This window comes from Bombina bombina, chromosome 3 (genome assembly GCF_027579735.1).
Source record: "Bombina bombina isolate aBomBom1 chromosome 3, aBomBom1.pri, whole genome shotgun sequence".
NCBI lineage: Eukaryota > Metazoa > Chordata > Amphibia > Anura > Bombinatoridae > Bombina > Bombina bombina.
Window position 1 is genome coordinate 21291742 of NC_069501.1, and position 18407 is coordinate 21310148.

The 18407-nt window shown below is 41.0% G+C and overlaps 1 protein-coding gene across 3 annotated transcripts in view; it reads left to right on the forward strand.

Moving 5' to 3' along the window:
• The window catches only part of LOC128652800 (uncharacterized), a 600730-nt gene extending 582697 nt beyond the window's left edge, over window positions 1-18033 (forward strand). For all 3 annotated transcript variants that reach the window (XM_053705739.1, XM_053705741.1, XM_053705740.1), the window contains one exon: window positions 17228-18033. In XM_053705739.1, the coding sequence (XP_053561714.1) occupies window positions 17228-17235 (8 nt within the window). In that variant the 3' untranslated portion in view covers window positions 17236-18033. The remainder of the gene's footprint in view (window positions 1-17227) is intronic.
• The last annotated feature ends 374 nt before the right edge of the window (window positions 18034-18407 follow it).

Here is an 18407-nt window from a genome sequence, read left to right on the forward strand (position 1 = left end):
CCTTTTTAGTTCACTTAGCTCTTTCTGGTGCTGGTTTTCATCCTGATTATATTTTTCTCTTAACAAGAATTTTCTCCCTGGCTCCTGGCAAGTTGTTTATTTAAACTTTCTATTTAGCCTGCTAATTTTTTGTTATGCTTCTGTAAGGTGGCCATGTTCTGGGCAAGCACATTCATTTTATACTAGACTTGATCCACCTTCTCTTCACCTATTCTTAAGGAATAATTTTCACCCCTCAGTTGCTCCAATTGTGAGTTTTGTCCTTCAATCTGACTGGACATTTCATCATTCACATAGAGGAGCAGAACCCACGTTTTGAAAATTATTTCATTGCACTTTTTGGGTTGTTGGGGTTGGCCAAGTTTTAACAACCCTTGAAATATTTCACTTTCGCCACACCATATATTATTTGCAATAGTTTTGGCTTTAGTCTTAAGCATTTTAATATAAGTGTCTAATTCTCCCTTAATATTTAATCTATTTTTAAGGTGAGTAATGGCTTCAGTTTTAAGTGTTTCTGCCTGACTAAAGGGGCGATTTTGGAGAACATATTTCAATATTAGGTAGAGATTCAATTTATTTACTTCTAGTAATAGACATTATTATTATGGCTTTGTATTTCGTTAATTTAAATCGCCGAAACAATTTAAAAAAATAAATAAAAAAAAAATAATTTTAAAAAATAATTTCTATTTACTACAAAATATATTATATCAATGTGATAAAGGATAATGATCTAAGCAGTGCCTCCAGTTAATGCTATTTCTTTTATTAATAGAATATCACCATAAATATTATCTTAGCGGTGTACTCCAGTTATGTCATATATATCCTATATACTTGCACAACAATAATTCTAACTTAAATTTTACATTTAATCCTTAGTTCTGATCAGTTACCTTTATATACACATTGAATATATTTATGTAAAAACTAGATTCTGAATCAATTATACACGTTTATGCTGGTACAATTTTCTATACAAAGCAGACCATAAAATATATAATATCTCTAAAAATTAACGTTAGCTCCAAATGAATAGCCTAATCACCCCTAATCATGAATCACAAATGAGAATATCAGAACAATCTATAATTAGCCAGCAACTCTAATTTTCTACCACTATATGGGTCACTAAGTTACAATGCTTAATTAATAACAATCAGAAAAATTGTATATTATTAACACAACACAATTTATATGCAATTTATAAGAAATTTCACAATAAATAAGACTGATTTATAGTATATAATGTCTTTTCCAGCAATAAAATTATTTAGCACCAATATAATTATTTCTAAACTACACAGGACTATGGAACCCCTACCTGTACTTATAATTTACACTTACAAATTACAGCTACAATTTAGTTATAGAATACCTTTGTTAAAATCTATTAAAATATAAAATAACCATATACATCACCAGCAAACCATTACAAGAATTCTATATCCAGTGGTTTTCTTATTGGTCATACATGAAGGCATATTCCACTATTTGCAAGGGTACAGGCCACCACATTATCTTTCTTATCCAAAAGAAAGGGTTCCAACAAAATGTCAGAAAAAATAATAGCCCAAAATCTGTGTATTTCTCTATTAGTCAAGTGAGTCTCCCTTGAGTTTAGTGTGTAGCAGCTTTTATCAGTGATAAAATCACTCCATCTCTAATCATTCCAACATAAATTGGTTATGCCCTTAATCTGGGCTTGTCTTCTCATTGGCCCTTCGGAGCATGTCTTTTCATTGGCCCTTCGTAGCTTGTCTTCTCATTGGCCCTTTGAGAATGTATACTGCTATTTTAAATTCTTTGATAATCTAAAATACCTTTAGGTTGCAATTCTTGCACAAAACACAGGGCGGGGGGACACACAAGTAAACTGGAATGCATTTTCATTCCATATATAAAACATTCTCACCTAGATTACGTAGATTAAGTTTTGTGCTATAGAGGGTAGTTAATGAACGCAACAAAAGTTGCGTTATTTCACCCTCCATAGCGCTGCCATTACAAGTTTTTGAAAAGCCAGCTTATGCGTGTTATATGGTTGTGTTGAGCTACATACAGCACAAAATACAAGCACTGCTTTGACGTGCTCGTGCACGCTTTCCTCATAGACATTAATGGGGTGAGAGTGTCAGAAAAATATGTGTGTGTAGGATTCAATTGGGATACAAGAGAGTAAAACTTGAAACTAGTGATGTCGCAAATAGTTCGCCGGTGAATAGTTCCCGGCGAACATAGCTTGTTCGCGTTCGCCGCAGCGGGCGAACATATGCGATGCTCGGTCCGCCCCCTATTCGTCATCATTGAGTAAACTTTGACCCTGTACCTCACAGTCAGCAGACAAATTCCAGCCAATCAGCAGCAGACCCTCCCTCTCAGACCCTCCCACCTCCTGGACAGCATCCATTTTAGATTCATTCGGAAGCTGCATTCTTAGTGAGAGGAGGGACAGTGTAGCTGCTGCTGATTTAATAGGGAAATCGATAGCTAGGCTAGTGTATTCAGTGTCCACTACAGTCCTGAAGGACTCATCTGATCTCTGCTGTAAGGACAGCACCCCAAAAAGCCCTTTTTAGGGCTAGAACATCAGTCTGCTTTTTTTTTTTTTTCCTGAGTAATCTAATTGCAGTTGCCTGTCTGCCAGCGTGTGTGTCAGGCTCACAGCGTATACTGTGCCCACTTGCCCAGTGCCAACACTCATATCTGTTGTAACAGTAGTGTACATTTAAAAAAAACAAAACACTTTTTTGACTGTGAAATAATAGCAGTCAGTTTCCTTCACACGTGTGCGTTTCAGTGCCTGCCTGCCAGGGCACAGTGTCACACCAGTGCAACTCATATCTGGTGAAACAGTAGTGTACATTTAAAAAAAACAACACTTTTTTGACTGTGAAATAATAGCAGTCAGTTTCCTTCACATGTGTGCGTTTCAGTGCCTGCCTGCCTGCCAGGGCACAGTGTCACACCAGTGCAACTCATATTTGGTGTAACAGTAGTGTACATTTTAAAAAAACAACACTTTTTTGACTGTGAAATAATAGCAGTCAGTTTCCTTCACACGTGTGCGTTTCAGTGCCTGCCAGGGCACAGTGTCACACCAGTGCAACTCATATCTGGTGTAACAGTAGTGTACATTTAAAAAAAAAAAAACACTTTTTTGACTGTGAAATAATAGCAGTCAGTTTCCTTCACACGTGTGCGTTTCAGTGCCTGCCAGGGCACAGTGTCACACCAGTGCAACTCATATCTGGTGTAACAGTAGTGTACATTTAAAAAAAAAAAAACACTTTTTTGACTGTGAAATAATAGCAGCCAGTTTCCTTCACACGTGTGCGTTTCAGTGCCTGCCAGGGCACAGTGTCACACCAGTGCAACTCATATCTGGTGTAACAATAGTGTACATTTAAAAAAAAACAACACTTTTTTGACTGTGAAATAATAGCAGTCAGTTTCCTTCACACGTGTGCGTTTCAGTGCCTGCCTGCCAGGGCACAGTGTCACACCAGTGCAACTCATATCTGGTATAACAGTAGTGTACATTAAAAAAAAAAAAAAACTTTTTTGACTGTGAAATAATAGCAGTCAGTTTCCTTCACACGTGTGCATTTCAGTGCCTGCCTGCCAGGGCACAATGTCACACCAGTGCAACTCATATCTGGTGTAACAGTAGTGTACATTTAAAAAAAACTACACTTTTTTGACTGTGAAATAATAGCAGTCAGTTTCCTTCACATGTGTGCGTTTAAGTGCCTGCCTGCCAGGGCACAGTGTCACACCAGTGCAACTCATATCTGGTGTAACAGTAGTGTACATTTAAAAAAAAAAATACAATTTTGACTGTAATAGATTGAATAGCAGTTAGTTGTCTGCAAGCGTGTGTGTCAGGCCTACAGCGTCTACTCTGCCAACTTCTGCCAGTGCACAGTGTCACTCATATTTGTTGTCACAGTAGCTTGCACGCATAGTACCACTAATCGAAAAAAAATGGCAGGCAGAGGCAGGCCAACCCGCAGGGGCCGTCGTGGTCGTGGTGCTGTGATTCCCTTTGGCCCTAGAATAATGCCCAGTGTTCAGAGGCCACGTACCCTGAACTCGAAAAGTTCTGAGGACACAGTTGACTGGCTAACACAGTACAACCCATCTTCTACAGCTTCCGCTCGGAACCTGGACGCACCATCCTCCTCCAGCTTAGCTTCGGGCACCTCTCAAGTTACCACTCGCCCGCCTGCCGCCACCACCAACACTAGCACCACAGCCGCTTCACTTGATCTGTCAGAGGAGTTATTTACACATCAGTTGAAAGAAATGAGTGATATGCAACCATTATTGCCAGAGGATGTAGGTAACAGGGATATGTCTCAGTCAGGCAGCATTACACACATGGACGTACGGTGTGATGATGATGATGATGTTGTACCCGCTGCTGCTTCCTTTGCTGAGTTGTCAGATACAAGTGAAGCGGTTGATGATGACGATGCGTCCGTGGATGTCAAGTGGGTGACCGCTAGAAGAGAAGAAGAACAGGGGGAAAGTTCAGATGGGGAGACAGAGAGGAGGAGGAGACGAGTTGGAAGCAGGAGGAGGTCGTCGCAAGGAGCTAGTGGCACAGTCAGACAGCATGCATCGGCACCCGGGGTCAGTCAGACAGGAAGCCAATCAACGCATGCTGTTGCCACCACCAGAATGCCATCATCGCAGAGCTCAGCAGTGTGGCATTTTTTTGTGTGTCTGCCTCTGACAACAGCGATGCCATTTGCAACCTGTGCCAAAAGAAACTGAGTCGTGGGAAGTCCAATACCCACCTAGGTACAACTGCTTTGCAAAGGCACATGATCTCACATCACAAATGCCTATGGGATCAACACATGAGTACAAGCAGCACACAAACTCAAAGCCGCCATCCTCCTCCTGGTCCAGCATCTTCAGCCACGTCAACCACTTTTTGTCCTCCTTGCCCCCTCTCAACCATCCGCCACTCCGTCTCTCGCCTTGAGCAGTTCCTGCTCATCTGCCCACAGTCAGGTGTCTGTCAAGGACATGTTTGAGCGTAAGAAGCCAATGTCACAAAGTCACCCCCTTGCCCGGCATCTGACAGCTGGCTTGTCTGAACTCTTAGCCCGTCAGCTTTTACCATACAAGCTGGCGGAGTCTGAGGCGTTCCAAAAATTTGTAGCTATTGGGACACCGCAGTGGAAGGTACCCGGCTGAAATTTCTTTGCACAAAAGGCAATCCCCAACCTGTACTCGATTGTGCAAAAGGAAGTAATGGCATGTCTGGCACACAGTGTTGGGGCAAGGGTCCATCTGACCACTTATACCTGGTCTGCAAAGCATGGTCAGGGCAGGTATATCACCTACACTGCGCATTGGGTAAACCTGCTGACGGCTGCCAAGCATGGAATGCGTGGCTATGCAGAGGAGTTGGTGACACCGCCACGACTTGCAGGTAGGCCTGCTGCCACCTCCTCTACTCCTCCTACTCCATCCTCTTCCATAACCTCCTCGGCTGAGTCCTCTTCTGCTGCTGTGTCTTGCTCCACATCAACGGCACCCCCCCAGCTCCCCAGGTACTATTCCACATCCCGGATATGGCAGTGTCACGCCGTCTTGGGGTTGACTTGCCTGAAAGCAGAGAGTCACACCGGACCAGCACTCCTGTCCGCCCTGAATGCACAGGTGGATCAGTGGCTGACTCCGCACCAACTGGAGATTGGCAAAGTGGTTTGTGATAATGGAAGAAATTTCTTGGCGGCATTGAATTTGGGCAAGTTGACACATGTGCCGTGCATGGCACATGTGTGTAATCTGATCGTACAATGCTTTGTGCATAAGTACCCAGGCTTACAGGACGTCCTGAAGCAGGCCAGGAAGGTGTGTGGCCATTTGAGGCGTTCCTACATGGCCATGGCGCACTTTTCCGATATCCAGCGGTGAAACAACATGCCAGTGAGGTGCTTGATTTGCGACAGCCCGCCACATTGGAATTCAACACTCCTAATGTTCGACCGCCTGCTCCAACAAGAAAAAGTCATTAACGACTATTTGTATGACCGGGGTGCTAGGACAGCCTCTGCGGAGCTGGGAATTTTTTTGCCACGTTACTGGACGCTCATGCGCAATGCCTGTAGGTTCATGTGTCCTTTTGAGGAGGTGACACACCTAGTCAGTCACACTGAAGGCACCATCAGCGACATCATACCATTTGTTTTTTTCCTGGAGCATGCCCTGCGAAGAGTGCTGGATCAGGCCGTAGATGAGCGTGAAGAGGAAGAGTTGTGGTCACCATCACCACCAGAAACAGCCTTATCAGCATCGCTTGCTGGACCTGCGGCAATGCTGGAAGAGGATTGTGAGGAAGAGGAGTCAGAGGAGGAATGTGGCTTTGAGGAGGAGGAGGAAGACCAACCACAACAGGCATCCCAGGGTGCTCGTTGTCATCTATCTGGTACCCGTGGTGTTGTACGTGGCTGGGGGGAAGAACATACCTTCAGTGAGATCACTGAGGACGAGGAATGGGACATGAGTAGCTCAGCATCCAACCTTGTGCAAATGGTGTCTTTCATGCTGTCCTGCCTGTTGAGGGACCCTTCTATAAAAAGGCTGAAGGAGAACGACCTGTACTGGGTGTCCACGCTACTAGACCCCCGGTATAAGCATAAAGTGCCTGAAATGTTACCGAATTACTGCAAGTCGGAAAGGATGCAGCAGTTCCAAAATAAATTAAAAAGTATGCTTTACACAGCGTATAAGGGTGATGTCACAGCACAACGGGAATCTAACAGGGGAAGAGGTGAAAGTAATCCTCCTCCTCCCACAACCACGCCGGCAAGGACAGGACGCTTTACAGACGTGTTGTTGATGGAGGACATGTGGAGCTTTTTAAGTCCTACGCATCGCCACAGCCCTTCGGGGTCCACCCTCAGAGAACGACTCGACCGACAGGTAGCAGACTACCTCGCCTTAACTGCAGATATCGACACTCTGAGGAGCGATGAACCCCTTGACTACTGGGTGTGCAGGCTTGACCTGTGGCCTGAGCTATCCCAATTTGCGATAGAACTTCTTGCCTGCCCCGCTTCAAGTGTCCTGTCAGAAAGGACCTTCAGTGCAGCAGGAGGTCTTGTCACTGAGAAGAGAAGTCGCCTAGGTCAAAAAAGTCTAGATTACCTCACCTTTATTAAGATGAATGAGGGATGGATCCCGAAGGGACTGACAGTGGGTGATACATTCGACTAAAAAAGGCCTTATGAGATGAGCTGCCTTGGGCTTAAAATGGTCCACACGCTGCTGTATTTTATCTCTGAATGCCGGATGACTTGCGTGACTTATCCGCCACCAACTAGGGTTCAAGCCGCAATGTTTTAGGGCACTTTCTGCCTGGGAAACAAACATCAATTTTTCTGGCCGCTGCTACAGCAGCAGCTGCAACATTACCTAATTTTTCAGGCATGTGTACATGCCTAATTTTTCTGGCCTCTGGTGCGGCACTGTGGCTTCAAAAACCAAACCAAAAAAAAGGCACATAACAGGGATTAAACTGATAGGAATAGTACTACTTAACACACCACTCCTATCTGGTGGCACATTAGATTGCACGTGCAGTGCCCCAAATTTGAAGTAGGCGGTCCGACCAAGCATCTTTTCCATCTCCCGGTTCCTAAAATCGATGCCATATACACGTCCCCTGATAGGGGACTTAACAGGGATTTTACTGATAAGAATAGAACTACTTAACACACCACTCCTATCTGGTGGCACATTAGATTGCATGCGCAGTGCCCAAATTTGAAGTAGGAGGACCGACCAAGCATTTTTTTCCATCTCCCGGTTCCTAAAATCGATGCCGTATATACGTCCCCTGATAGGGGACGTAACAGGGATTAAACTGATAGGAATAGTACTACTTAACACACCTTATAATAATGGAGAGAGAGTCAACGCAGAGAGAGGAGTCTGAAAAAGAGCAGTCAGAGGAGGAAGGTGGCTTTGAGGAGGTTGAAGACCAAACACAGCAGGCGTCCCAGGGGGCTTGTTCTCACCTTTCGGGGACCCTTGGTGTTGTACGTGGCTGGGTGGAGGAAGAGACCTTCAATGACATCAGTGAGGACAAGGAACGGGACATGGCTAGCTTGGTATCCAACCTTGTGCAAATGGGGAGTTTGCGGTTGTGCAAATGGACTGTTTGCGGTTGTTTGCGGTGCGTTAAACGGGGAGTTTGGTCTGTCACTGTGAAGCGGGCGTAACCTTTACACTACCTGATCGATACAACATCATACCTGATGTTTTAAAGCACGTTATTCCAAACAATTTAGGAATGTTAGGTGATTTATGCCCTTTATGGATTAAAACCAGACTCTGCATCAACTTTGTAATTTTCCATGGGAGTTTTGCCATGGATCCCCCTCCGGCATGCCACATTCCAGGTGTTAGTCCCCTTGAAACAACTTTTCCATCACTATTGTCGCCAGAAAGAGTCCCTGTGGGTTTTAAAATTCGCCTGCCTATTGAAGTCTATGGCGGTTCGCCCGGTTCGCCCGTTCGTGAACATTTGCGGAAGTTCGCGTTTTCCGTTCGCGAACTGAAAATTTTATGTTCGCGACATCACTACTTGAAACATAGTATATTGTGATATAGAGTCCTAGGTAAATTGAGAGTAATATCATTATTATACACAACAGGACATGAATCACACAGATATCATATATTGTAATATATTATAATAGGATATCTATATTGGCTCATGATCTCAGAACTAAAAGAAATCTAAGACCTATTATAGGATCTAATAGATAATCAGTATTGTGGAATGAAAAGCTTCGTAGCGCAACCCCATAGATACCTATGGGGGAAAAAAAGTTTTGTTTAAACCTAACACCCTAACACAAACCCCAAATCTAAACACCCCTAATCTGCTGCCCTGGACATTGCCGACACCTACATAATGTTATTATCCCCTAATCTGCTGCTCCTGATATCGCCGCCACCAAAATAAATCTAAGCCGGACAGATATTTCATTGTGCTAATGCACTGTTACAGAGATCTGTGGTAACCCAAGGGTTGCAGGTTCGATCCCGGCAAGGTCCACTCAGCCTTTCATCCTTCAGAGGTTGATAAAATTAGTACCATTAAGTTGGGTAATAATAATACCTGTTATCAGTGCCGCAAGTCGATTAAGTTTGAGGTTTGTGCGCTATACAAGTATCCAATATTATTAACCCCTAATCTGCAGCTTCCGATATCGCCGCCACTGTAATAACGTTATTAACCCCTATTCTCCCGCTCCCCAACATCGCCCACACTATAATAAATGTTTTAACCCCTATTCCGCTACTCCCCGACATCGCTGCAGCTAAATAAAGCTATTAACCCCTAAACCTCTGGCCTCCCACATCACTACCACTAAATAAACCTATTAACCCCTAAACCGCCAGCCCCCCACACCCTGACAACCTAAATTGAACTATTTACCCCTAAACCTAACCCTAACATCCCCTAACTTTAACATAATTAAAATAGCTAAATTAAAGTTACAATTATTAACTAAATAATACCTATTTAAAACTAAATACATACTTACCTGTGAAATAAAACCTAATCTAGCTACAATATAACTAATAGTTATATTGTAGGTAGCTTAGAATTTATTTTTATTTCACAGGTAAGTTTCGTTAATTTTAACTAGGTAGACTAGTTAGTAAATAGTTATTAACTATTTATTAACTACATAGTTAAAATAAATACAAACTTACCTGTGAAATATAACCTAAGCTGCTTTACACTAAAAGCTAACATTACAAAATAAAAAAACACTACAATTACAAAAAATAACAAACAAAAATATCCAAAACAATAAAACATATTCCTATTCTAATACCCTGTTAAAAAAAAACACCCCAAAATAAAAAACCCTAATCTATAATAAACTACCAAGGGCCCTTTTGTAGGCCCTTAAAAAAAAACCTACAAAAGAAAAACAAACACCCCCTAACAATATATAAAACCCCCATCCCCCAAACCCCCAAAATAAAAATAAAGTAAAACCTAATCTACCCATTGCCCTGAAAAGGGCATTTGTATGGGCATTGCCCTTAAAAGGTCATTCAGCTCTTTTGCTGCCCATTAAAAATAAAAAATGGCTATTCTAAAAAAAAACACCCAAAACGAAAAAAAAAAACATTAGACAAAATAACAAACAAATGATTCAAAATAATAATAATTATTAATATTCTAATACCCATTTTATAAAAACTCTCCCCAAAATAAAAGAAACCTAATGTCAGAGTGCCAGGAATCAGACTGAGACGAGAAGTGCAAAAATAGTCACACCTTTATTAATAACAAAAAGAATAATAAAAAGTCCACAAGTCAAATAACAAGTCAGGAGTCAAAACCAGAGCTGGTAGTCAGACGAGCCGAGTCAGGAGCCAAAGTGAATAGTCAGACGAGCCGGAATTAAGGAAAACAGCAGAGTCAGGAACAAGCCAGGGATCAGGAACCAGGAAGGACGCCAGACAGCCAGGTAATACACAGGAACTCTTACAAACAGGTCTGAGACAACGCAAAGGCAAAGCATACTGAACAGAGGCCCTTTAAATAATAAGTGATAACATCACAATACTGAGACTGCATCCTGTCTCACACAGATGATGCACACCAATCTGGCCATAAAAGGAAGTGCAGGAAATGAGCAGCATCCCCCACAATGCACCATAGTCAGCAAGAGAGGTGAGTAAACTGGCTACCAGCAGCACATGGCAAACAAAACAGGGAAAAAACCCTGACACCTAATCTATAATAAACTACCAATAGACCATAAAAGGGCTTTTTGTAGGTCATTGCCCTAAAGAAATCAGCTATTTTTCTAAATAAAATACAAAGACCTACTAACATTACAAACCCCACCCCCCCCCAAACCCACAAAATAAAAAAAACTATCTTAAAAAACCTAATCTACCCATTGCCCTGAAAAGGGAATTTGTATTGACATTGCCCTTAAAAGGTCATTCAACTCTTTTTCTTGAGATTAAAGGGGCATTCAGCTCTTTTAAGAACTGCCCAAACCCTAATCTAAAAAAAACCCCACCCCAAAAAATCTTAAAAAGCCTAACACTAACCCCTCTTTAGGTACTCACAGTTGCTGAAGTCCCACTTGAACGATCTTGATCCCGGCTGCTCCATCTTCATCCAGGCGGCTCCATCTTCATCCATCATGGGACCAGCATCTTCTTCATCCCTGCGGAGGCAGAGTGGTTGATGCGCAGAGATGGAGGTCCAGGCGAAGGTCCAAGGTGGAGGTCCAGGCGGAAGTCCATCGATCCGACATGGAGGTCTTCTTCATGCAATAGTCTGCTACACACTGAAGATTGAAATGTAAGGTACCCCTTTTATACTGGGGGTACCATTGCATTCCTATTGGCTGAAAATTTTAAATCAGCCAATAGGAATTAGAGCTGCTAAAATCCTATTGCTGGTTTGAACAGCTATAAGGATTTTAGCAGCCCTAATTCCTATTGGCTTATTTAAATTTTTCAGCCAATAGGAATGCAATGGTACCCCCAGTATAAAAGGGGTATCTTGCATCTCAATCCTTAGTGTGCGGCAGATGATCGCATGAAGAGGACCTCCACGTCGGATCGATGGACTTCCACCTGGACCTCCGCCTTGGACCTTCACCTGGACCTCCGCGTCTGCGCATCGACTGCTCTACCTCTGCAGAGATGAAGAAGATGCTGGTCCCGTGATGGATGAAGATTGAGCCGCCTGGATGAAGATGGAGCTTCCGGGATGAAGATCGTTCAAGCGGAACTTCAGCAACTGTGAGTACCTAAAGAGGGGTTAGTGTTAGGTTTTTTTAAGGTTTTGTGGGGTGTTTTTTTTTTTTAGATTAGGGTTTGGGCAGTTCTTAAAAGAACTGAATGCCCTTTTAAGGGCAAGAAAAAGAGCTGAATGCCCTTTGAAGGGCAATGCCCATACAAATGCCCTTTTCAGGGCAATGGGTAGATTAGATTTTTTTCAATATTTTTTTTTTATTTTGGGGGTTTGGGGGGGCGGGGGTTCATAATGTTAGTGGTTCTTTGTATTTATTTTAGAAAAAGAGATGATTTCTTTAGGGCAATGCCTTACAAAAGGCCCTTTTAAGGGCTATTGGTAGTTTATTATAGATTAGGTTTCTTTTATTTTGGGGTGGGTTTTTTAAAATGGATATTAGAAGAGGAATAATTGTTATTATTTTGGATAACTCGTTTGTTATTTTGTGTAATGTTTTTTTTTTCGTTTTGAGGTGTGTTTTTGTTTAGAATAGCCATTTTTTTTAATGGGCAGTAAAAGAGCTGAATGCCCTTTTAAGGGCAATGCCCATACCAATGCCCTTTTCAGGGCAATGGGTAGATTAGGTTTTACTTTATTTTTATTTTTGGGGTTGGGGGTTTGTATACTGTTAGGGGGTGTATGTTTTCTTTTTTAGAAAAAGAGCTGATTTCTTTAGGGCAATGCCCTGCAAAAGGCCCTTTTTTAAAAAAAAAACAAAAAAAAAAACACAGGGTATTAGAATAGGAATATTTTTTATTCTTTGGATAATTTTGTGTAATGGTAGTTTTTTTTTATTTTTTGTAATTTTAGTGTTTTTTATTTTTGTAATGTTAGGTTTTAGTATAAGGCAGCTTAGGTTTTATTTCACAGGTAAGTTTATATTTATTTTAACTAGGTAGTAAATAGTTAATAACTAGTCTACCTAGTTAAAATAAATACAAACTTACCTGTGAAATAAAAATAAAACCTAAGCTAGCTACAATATAACTATTACTTTTATTGTAGCTAGCTTAGGTTTTATTTCACAGGTAAGTTTGTATTTAGTTTTAACTAGGTATTCTTTAGTTATGTTAAGTTAGGGGGTGTTAGGTTTAGGGTTAGGGGTTAATAGGTTTAGGGGTTAAAGGGACAGTATACACTCATTTTCATATAACTGCATGTAATAGACACTATAAAGAATAAGATGCACAGATACTGATATAAAAATCCAGTATAAAATGGTTTAAAAACTTACTTAGAAGCTTTCAGTTTAACTCTGTTGAAAAGGCAGTTGGAAAGCCCACTGCAAGTGGCAAATAAGACACTCCCCTCTCCCCCTTCTTTTGCATATGAAAAGACCCTTTACACAAACAGGAGCAAGCTGGAGAAGGCAGCTGACGGTATTCAAATAAAACTTTGGGGCTTGGTTAGGAGTCTGAAAATCAGAGCAATGTTATTTAAAAATAATCAAAATTATACAGTTTAAAAAAAAAAAAAACTTTATGGGCTTCATAAATAGATTATCTACAAAACATTTATGCAAAGAAAAAATGAGTGTATAATGGCCCTTTAATAGGGGTTAATAGGTTGTTGCGATGTGGGGGGCTGGCAGGTTTAGGGGTTAATAGGTTTATTTAGTGGTAGTGATGTGGGAGGCCAGAGGTTTAGGGGTTAATAGCTTTTTTTAGTGGCGGCGATGCCAGGGAATGGCGGAATAGCGGTTAATAGATTTATTATATTGTGGGCAATGTTGGTGTGCGGGGAAATAGGGGTTAATACATTTTATTAATGGTGGCGATGTCGGGAGCAGCAGATTAGGGGTTAAAAAATGTAATATAGTGTTTGGGATGCGGGAGGGCCCCAGTTGAGGGGTTGATAGGTAGTTTATGGGTGTTAGTTACTTTGTAACACTTTAGTTATGAGTTTTATGTAACAGTTTTGTTGCGTAAAACTCATAACTACTGCTCTCTGATGGCGGTATGGATGTTGTAGTTATAGGGTGTAACACAAGTTTTTTAGCCTCACCGCAAAACTCGTAATGGCAGCTCTATGGGAATCCCATGAAAAAACGTCATTTTTTCGAGTGCGGGAATGAGGTTGCGTTACAGGCTAAAAGACATGCGGTACAGCTATACCGACAAGAAATGGCCATTTTATCAGCGTTAAAACACGAATGCAAAACTTGTAATCTATCTGTCTGTTTCTTAGTATATATTTTGATCAAATGTCTATACCTAAAAATACTCATATTTTCTAGTTGGATAAACTTATCTGGTCAGCATATATGGTACTATTTAATACTATTGAGGATGTACAGTGCAAGACCAAACATGGCATTTTTATCAAATTTATAGTAAAATATGCTCATTGGAGTCTCATTCCATTTAAATATAAATATAACCCACACTTAGTACATCTTTTGATGTTATTTTGAATGCATGAAAACACAAATAAGGTATAATTCATTGAACAACTTATTGCCTGTATATCCCTCCGCATTGGGAATCTTCTGTCTAATCAGGAATAAAAGAAGCAGTGTTATTATTCTGAGATTTTGGAGCACATTTAAATTCATCAATACAGCTAATTGTTCAATACAGCAGACATTTGTTCAATATAGTATAATTTTTAGATCAATACATATACTGTATATAGATGTTTTCAATATGATCTGAGTATCTTAAATTATTATGAAGATTAGGCACAAATCATTTATTTGAGATTTAGCTTCCCATGTCATACAGAGACTTAAACTGTCAGTTTGTTTGGGAGCTTGTGTATTGTAGCTTAGCATGGGACAATTTATACCCGGATAATAGATATGTAAATTTGTTGTATATCCTGAGATCTCTACCACACTGTAGACATCCAGGCTGCATGCAGGGGGATGTGTAATTGTATTACATGTATTAGGCAGGAAGTCCTTAAATGCAATTCCTTTGAGCTTGGGACAAAGGTTTGCTCTCTGGGACATGTTAGGTCTGCAATGTGTCCTTGACAACAAGAAGGGGGGTCGACATCACCCATTTCAGTTGTCCACAATGCTGTATCATACAGCAATAAAGCTGATACCAATAGCTTCCTATATGAATGAGTTATTTACATGCCACACCCCTGCACCCTCTCCTTCTGTCCTTTCTCACATCAGTGTCTGCTTATCTGGCATTTCTTCTTGGATGGCGTCTCTCCACCTAAAAATCAACATGTCCAAGACTGAGCTCCTTCTAATCCCCCCCTTTAATTCTACCCCGGTTTCTAACTTTTCAATCACTGTTGGTAACCCCACTATCTCCCCATCACCCCAAGTTCGCTGCCTAGGAGTTACACTTGACTACAATATGTCCTTCATACCCCACATCCAATTGTTCTCTTCATCCTGTTGCTATTACCTAAGCAATATCTCCAAAATGTGTCTGTTTCTGAGTGCTGAAACTACTAAACAGCTTATCCACTCCCTGGTAATTTCCTGACTTGACTACTGTAATAACCTACTAACTGGCCTCCCTCTGTCCTGCCTCTCCCCTCTTTAATCCATCCTAAATGCCTCTGCTAGGCTAACCCACCTCTCCCAATGCTCTGTATCTGCTACACCTCTCTGTGAGTCCCTTCACTGGCTCCCCATTCACAGCAGAATTAAATTAAAAATTCTCACCCTGACCTACAAGGCCCTTATTAACGCAGCCCCCCCCCTTACTTGTCCTCACTCATCAACAAATATACTCCAGCCTGCCCCCTAAGATCCAACAATGATCTACTCCTTGCATCTTCTACCATCACCTCCTCCCATGCTAGACTACAGGACTTCTCTTGTGCGGCACCAACCCTCTTGAACGCACTTCCTTGCGCTGTTCAACTTTCTCCTAACCTCTCCTCCTTTAAACGCTCCCTAAAGACCTTCTTGTTCAGGGAAGCATATCTCCAAATCAGTAACAAATGAATTCCACTTGCCTAATAGCTGCCCTCATCTAACTCCACACTAACACCATTCTCACCTCTGCAGTCCCCACCTCCTGTTTCTCACCCTCCTACCCATCTATATTGTAAGTTTCCACGAGAACAGGGCCCTCAATTCCCCCCTGTATTTGTTTGTTAAACTTTGTCTGGTTTCTTTTATTGTACTGTACTTTTATCTTTGTTACCCATGGACAGCGCTGCGGAATCTGTTGGTGCTTTATAAATAAAGAATAATAATAACATACGGAGGAACATCAATAATAGACAGAATGACAGACACCACAGGGGAGGAACAGATTCTCAGTGAAAAATACACTAAACATGAAATACAGCAGTAGTGGGTATGTGCAGGGTAAGCACATGTCAGACTCAGATACGATAGCTAGTAATGAGATTTATATAATGAGTTGTGTGAACCACAGCTGCTGAGAATCATACTTGTACTAAAAAATATGAATGATTGTAGCAGAATGAAATATTGCTATGTGACATAAACTATCATGAGTGATAGTGTCAAACAGCACATTTAACAGTCAGCAAGGTTGATATTAGGGGAATAGGTGAGAAAACACTATTGCTATCACATGTGTTTGGTATTAACACTGCTTTTATATAGCAGTGTCTCTCACTGTGAATCCCAAATAAAAAAAGAACAAACTTACAAAGTACTTGTGAAAAATAATTATCATAAAGCACAGCTATGCAGCGGATAAATGTTGATCAACTTATTTATATATATATATATATGTGGTATTTTGAGAGGATAAGAGAAATGTGCACAACAAAAGAAAAACTGACAGGTTGCTCTTTAGGGTGAACTGAAAATACAGGCTGTAGCAGTAAGAACAAACTTGTAACAACTGAACTTTTAAAAGTACCTGAGTGGAAGTTAATACCCTAGAGAGTGAGGTCTGGAATCCGGTATAGAGAACCCCAGAGGGGAGTAAGCTGGTCCGGTGTAGAGAGCTTGATCAGGGCTCAGGTAGTTCTGTTGATGGTGTGTGATTCAAAGTAGATCCGGTACTCAGAGAGAGGTTGTGCAGGCAAGGTTCAGAGAGGAGCAGGGAAACAGGCAAGGCTCAGGATAATACCGTTTAGCTACCACTGGGTGGCAGACGGTCAATAACAAGCAATGTAGGATAGTAGATTAGAGGTTTTATAGAGAAAGTTGTTAATCAGAGTTTATTATTTAAAGGGACAGGTACATCGATATGCCTTGCAGCAGTGAGCCTGACAGCACACAGGTAGGTACATCACATACAGGTCAGATGGTGCACATACATGTACATTATAGAACTATTGAATACAGTGTCTAGGTACAAGAACGTTTTATAATATTTAATTGTATCTAAAAGTAACTTTACAAACACAAACACTGATATAGAAACAGAAGATGAATATTTTAAGTGATAACATAATGGCAAATGTTTACCAGCATATTGTGATCTCACATGTCCTGTATATTTTACTTTATTTCAGGTATATGACCAAATGAGACCTAAGAAGAGATGTATGGACCCTGTTCACCTATTACACCAGCTGCATTCAAGTATAGACCTCAGATCAGATGCATGCAACACATTTCTCAAGCTAAATGCAGAAATTACACCTCAGGACACATTTATGGACCTTACAAGAGCCTAAAAATCAGGAATTAACAATGATCTGTCTAATAAATGTAAGATATAGACAGACTTACAGTATATACTGTGAAAGACTTTGGTTCCATGGCAATTGAACTGTATGTGTGTGACCTGAGCGCCATTCAGTAATAATGTGCGCTCAGATCTAGGCTATCTGGGGATTTGTTGAATGTACCTGTTTTATGCAATAGCTGCACAGTTATATATTTTTATGTATATTATTGTCTTTTGCTACCATGTGTTCAATGGAGTTTTGCCTCTGTCCTTGGAGATAATTGTATTACTTCCCAATTATCTCCAGGATAGAAGACTCTGTGGAACTGGTTTTGGGCAGAAAAGCCATGCTTCATTTGGTCACAAAGGGAACTGTAATTCTCTGCCTGTGATAATTACATCAACCATTGTGTAAGGTAATTGTATCAACCATTGTGTAAGGTAATTGTATCAACCATTGTGTAAGGTAACTGCATCAACCATTTTGTAGGTAATTGCATCAGGCAGAGGGGATGATTTTGTGTGGGAGTGTCTGAGAGTATTGTATGTGTTTATTGGTTGTTTTACAAAACCCTGTGGATGGTACTTATGTGTAAAAATGTGTATATAAGAACAATAAACCCACAGCTGTTGCTGATATCTGTTTGACCCTCACCATGGAGCTTTGACTCATGCTTGGGGGGAGGGAGAGGGGAAATTTACTGTATGCTGTGCCTCTGAAAGGGAAGATTAACTAAACGGCGGTTTAACCCTTTTATGCTTGGAGGTGCCGTTACATATACCATATTTTATTCATGGCCCCTGTAAACATATCACCAGAGGCGTAACTAGAAACCACAGGGCCCAGGTGCAAGAATTAAAGAATGGCCCCCACCCCTCCCAAAAAAAAAGTAAATTTGATACATATCTTTTTTTATTATTATTTTTACATTTAACACAGAAAAAAAATGTGAATCAGATTACATGTCTGCAAAAGGAGGTACCCTGTGCCCACAGTCTGTGAGATGATCTGACCCCCTATT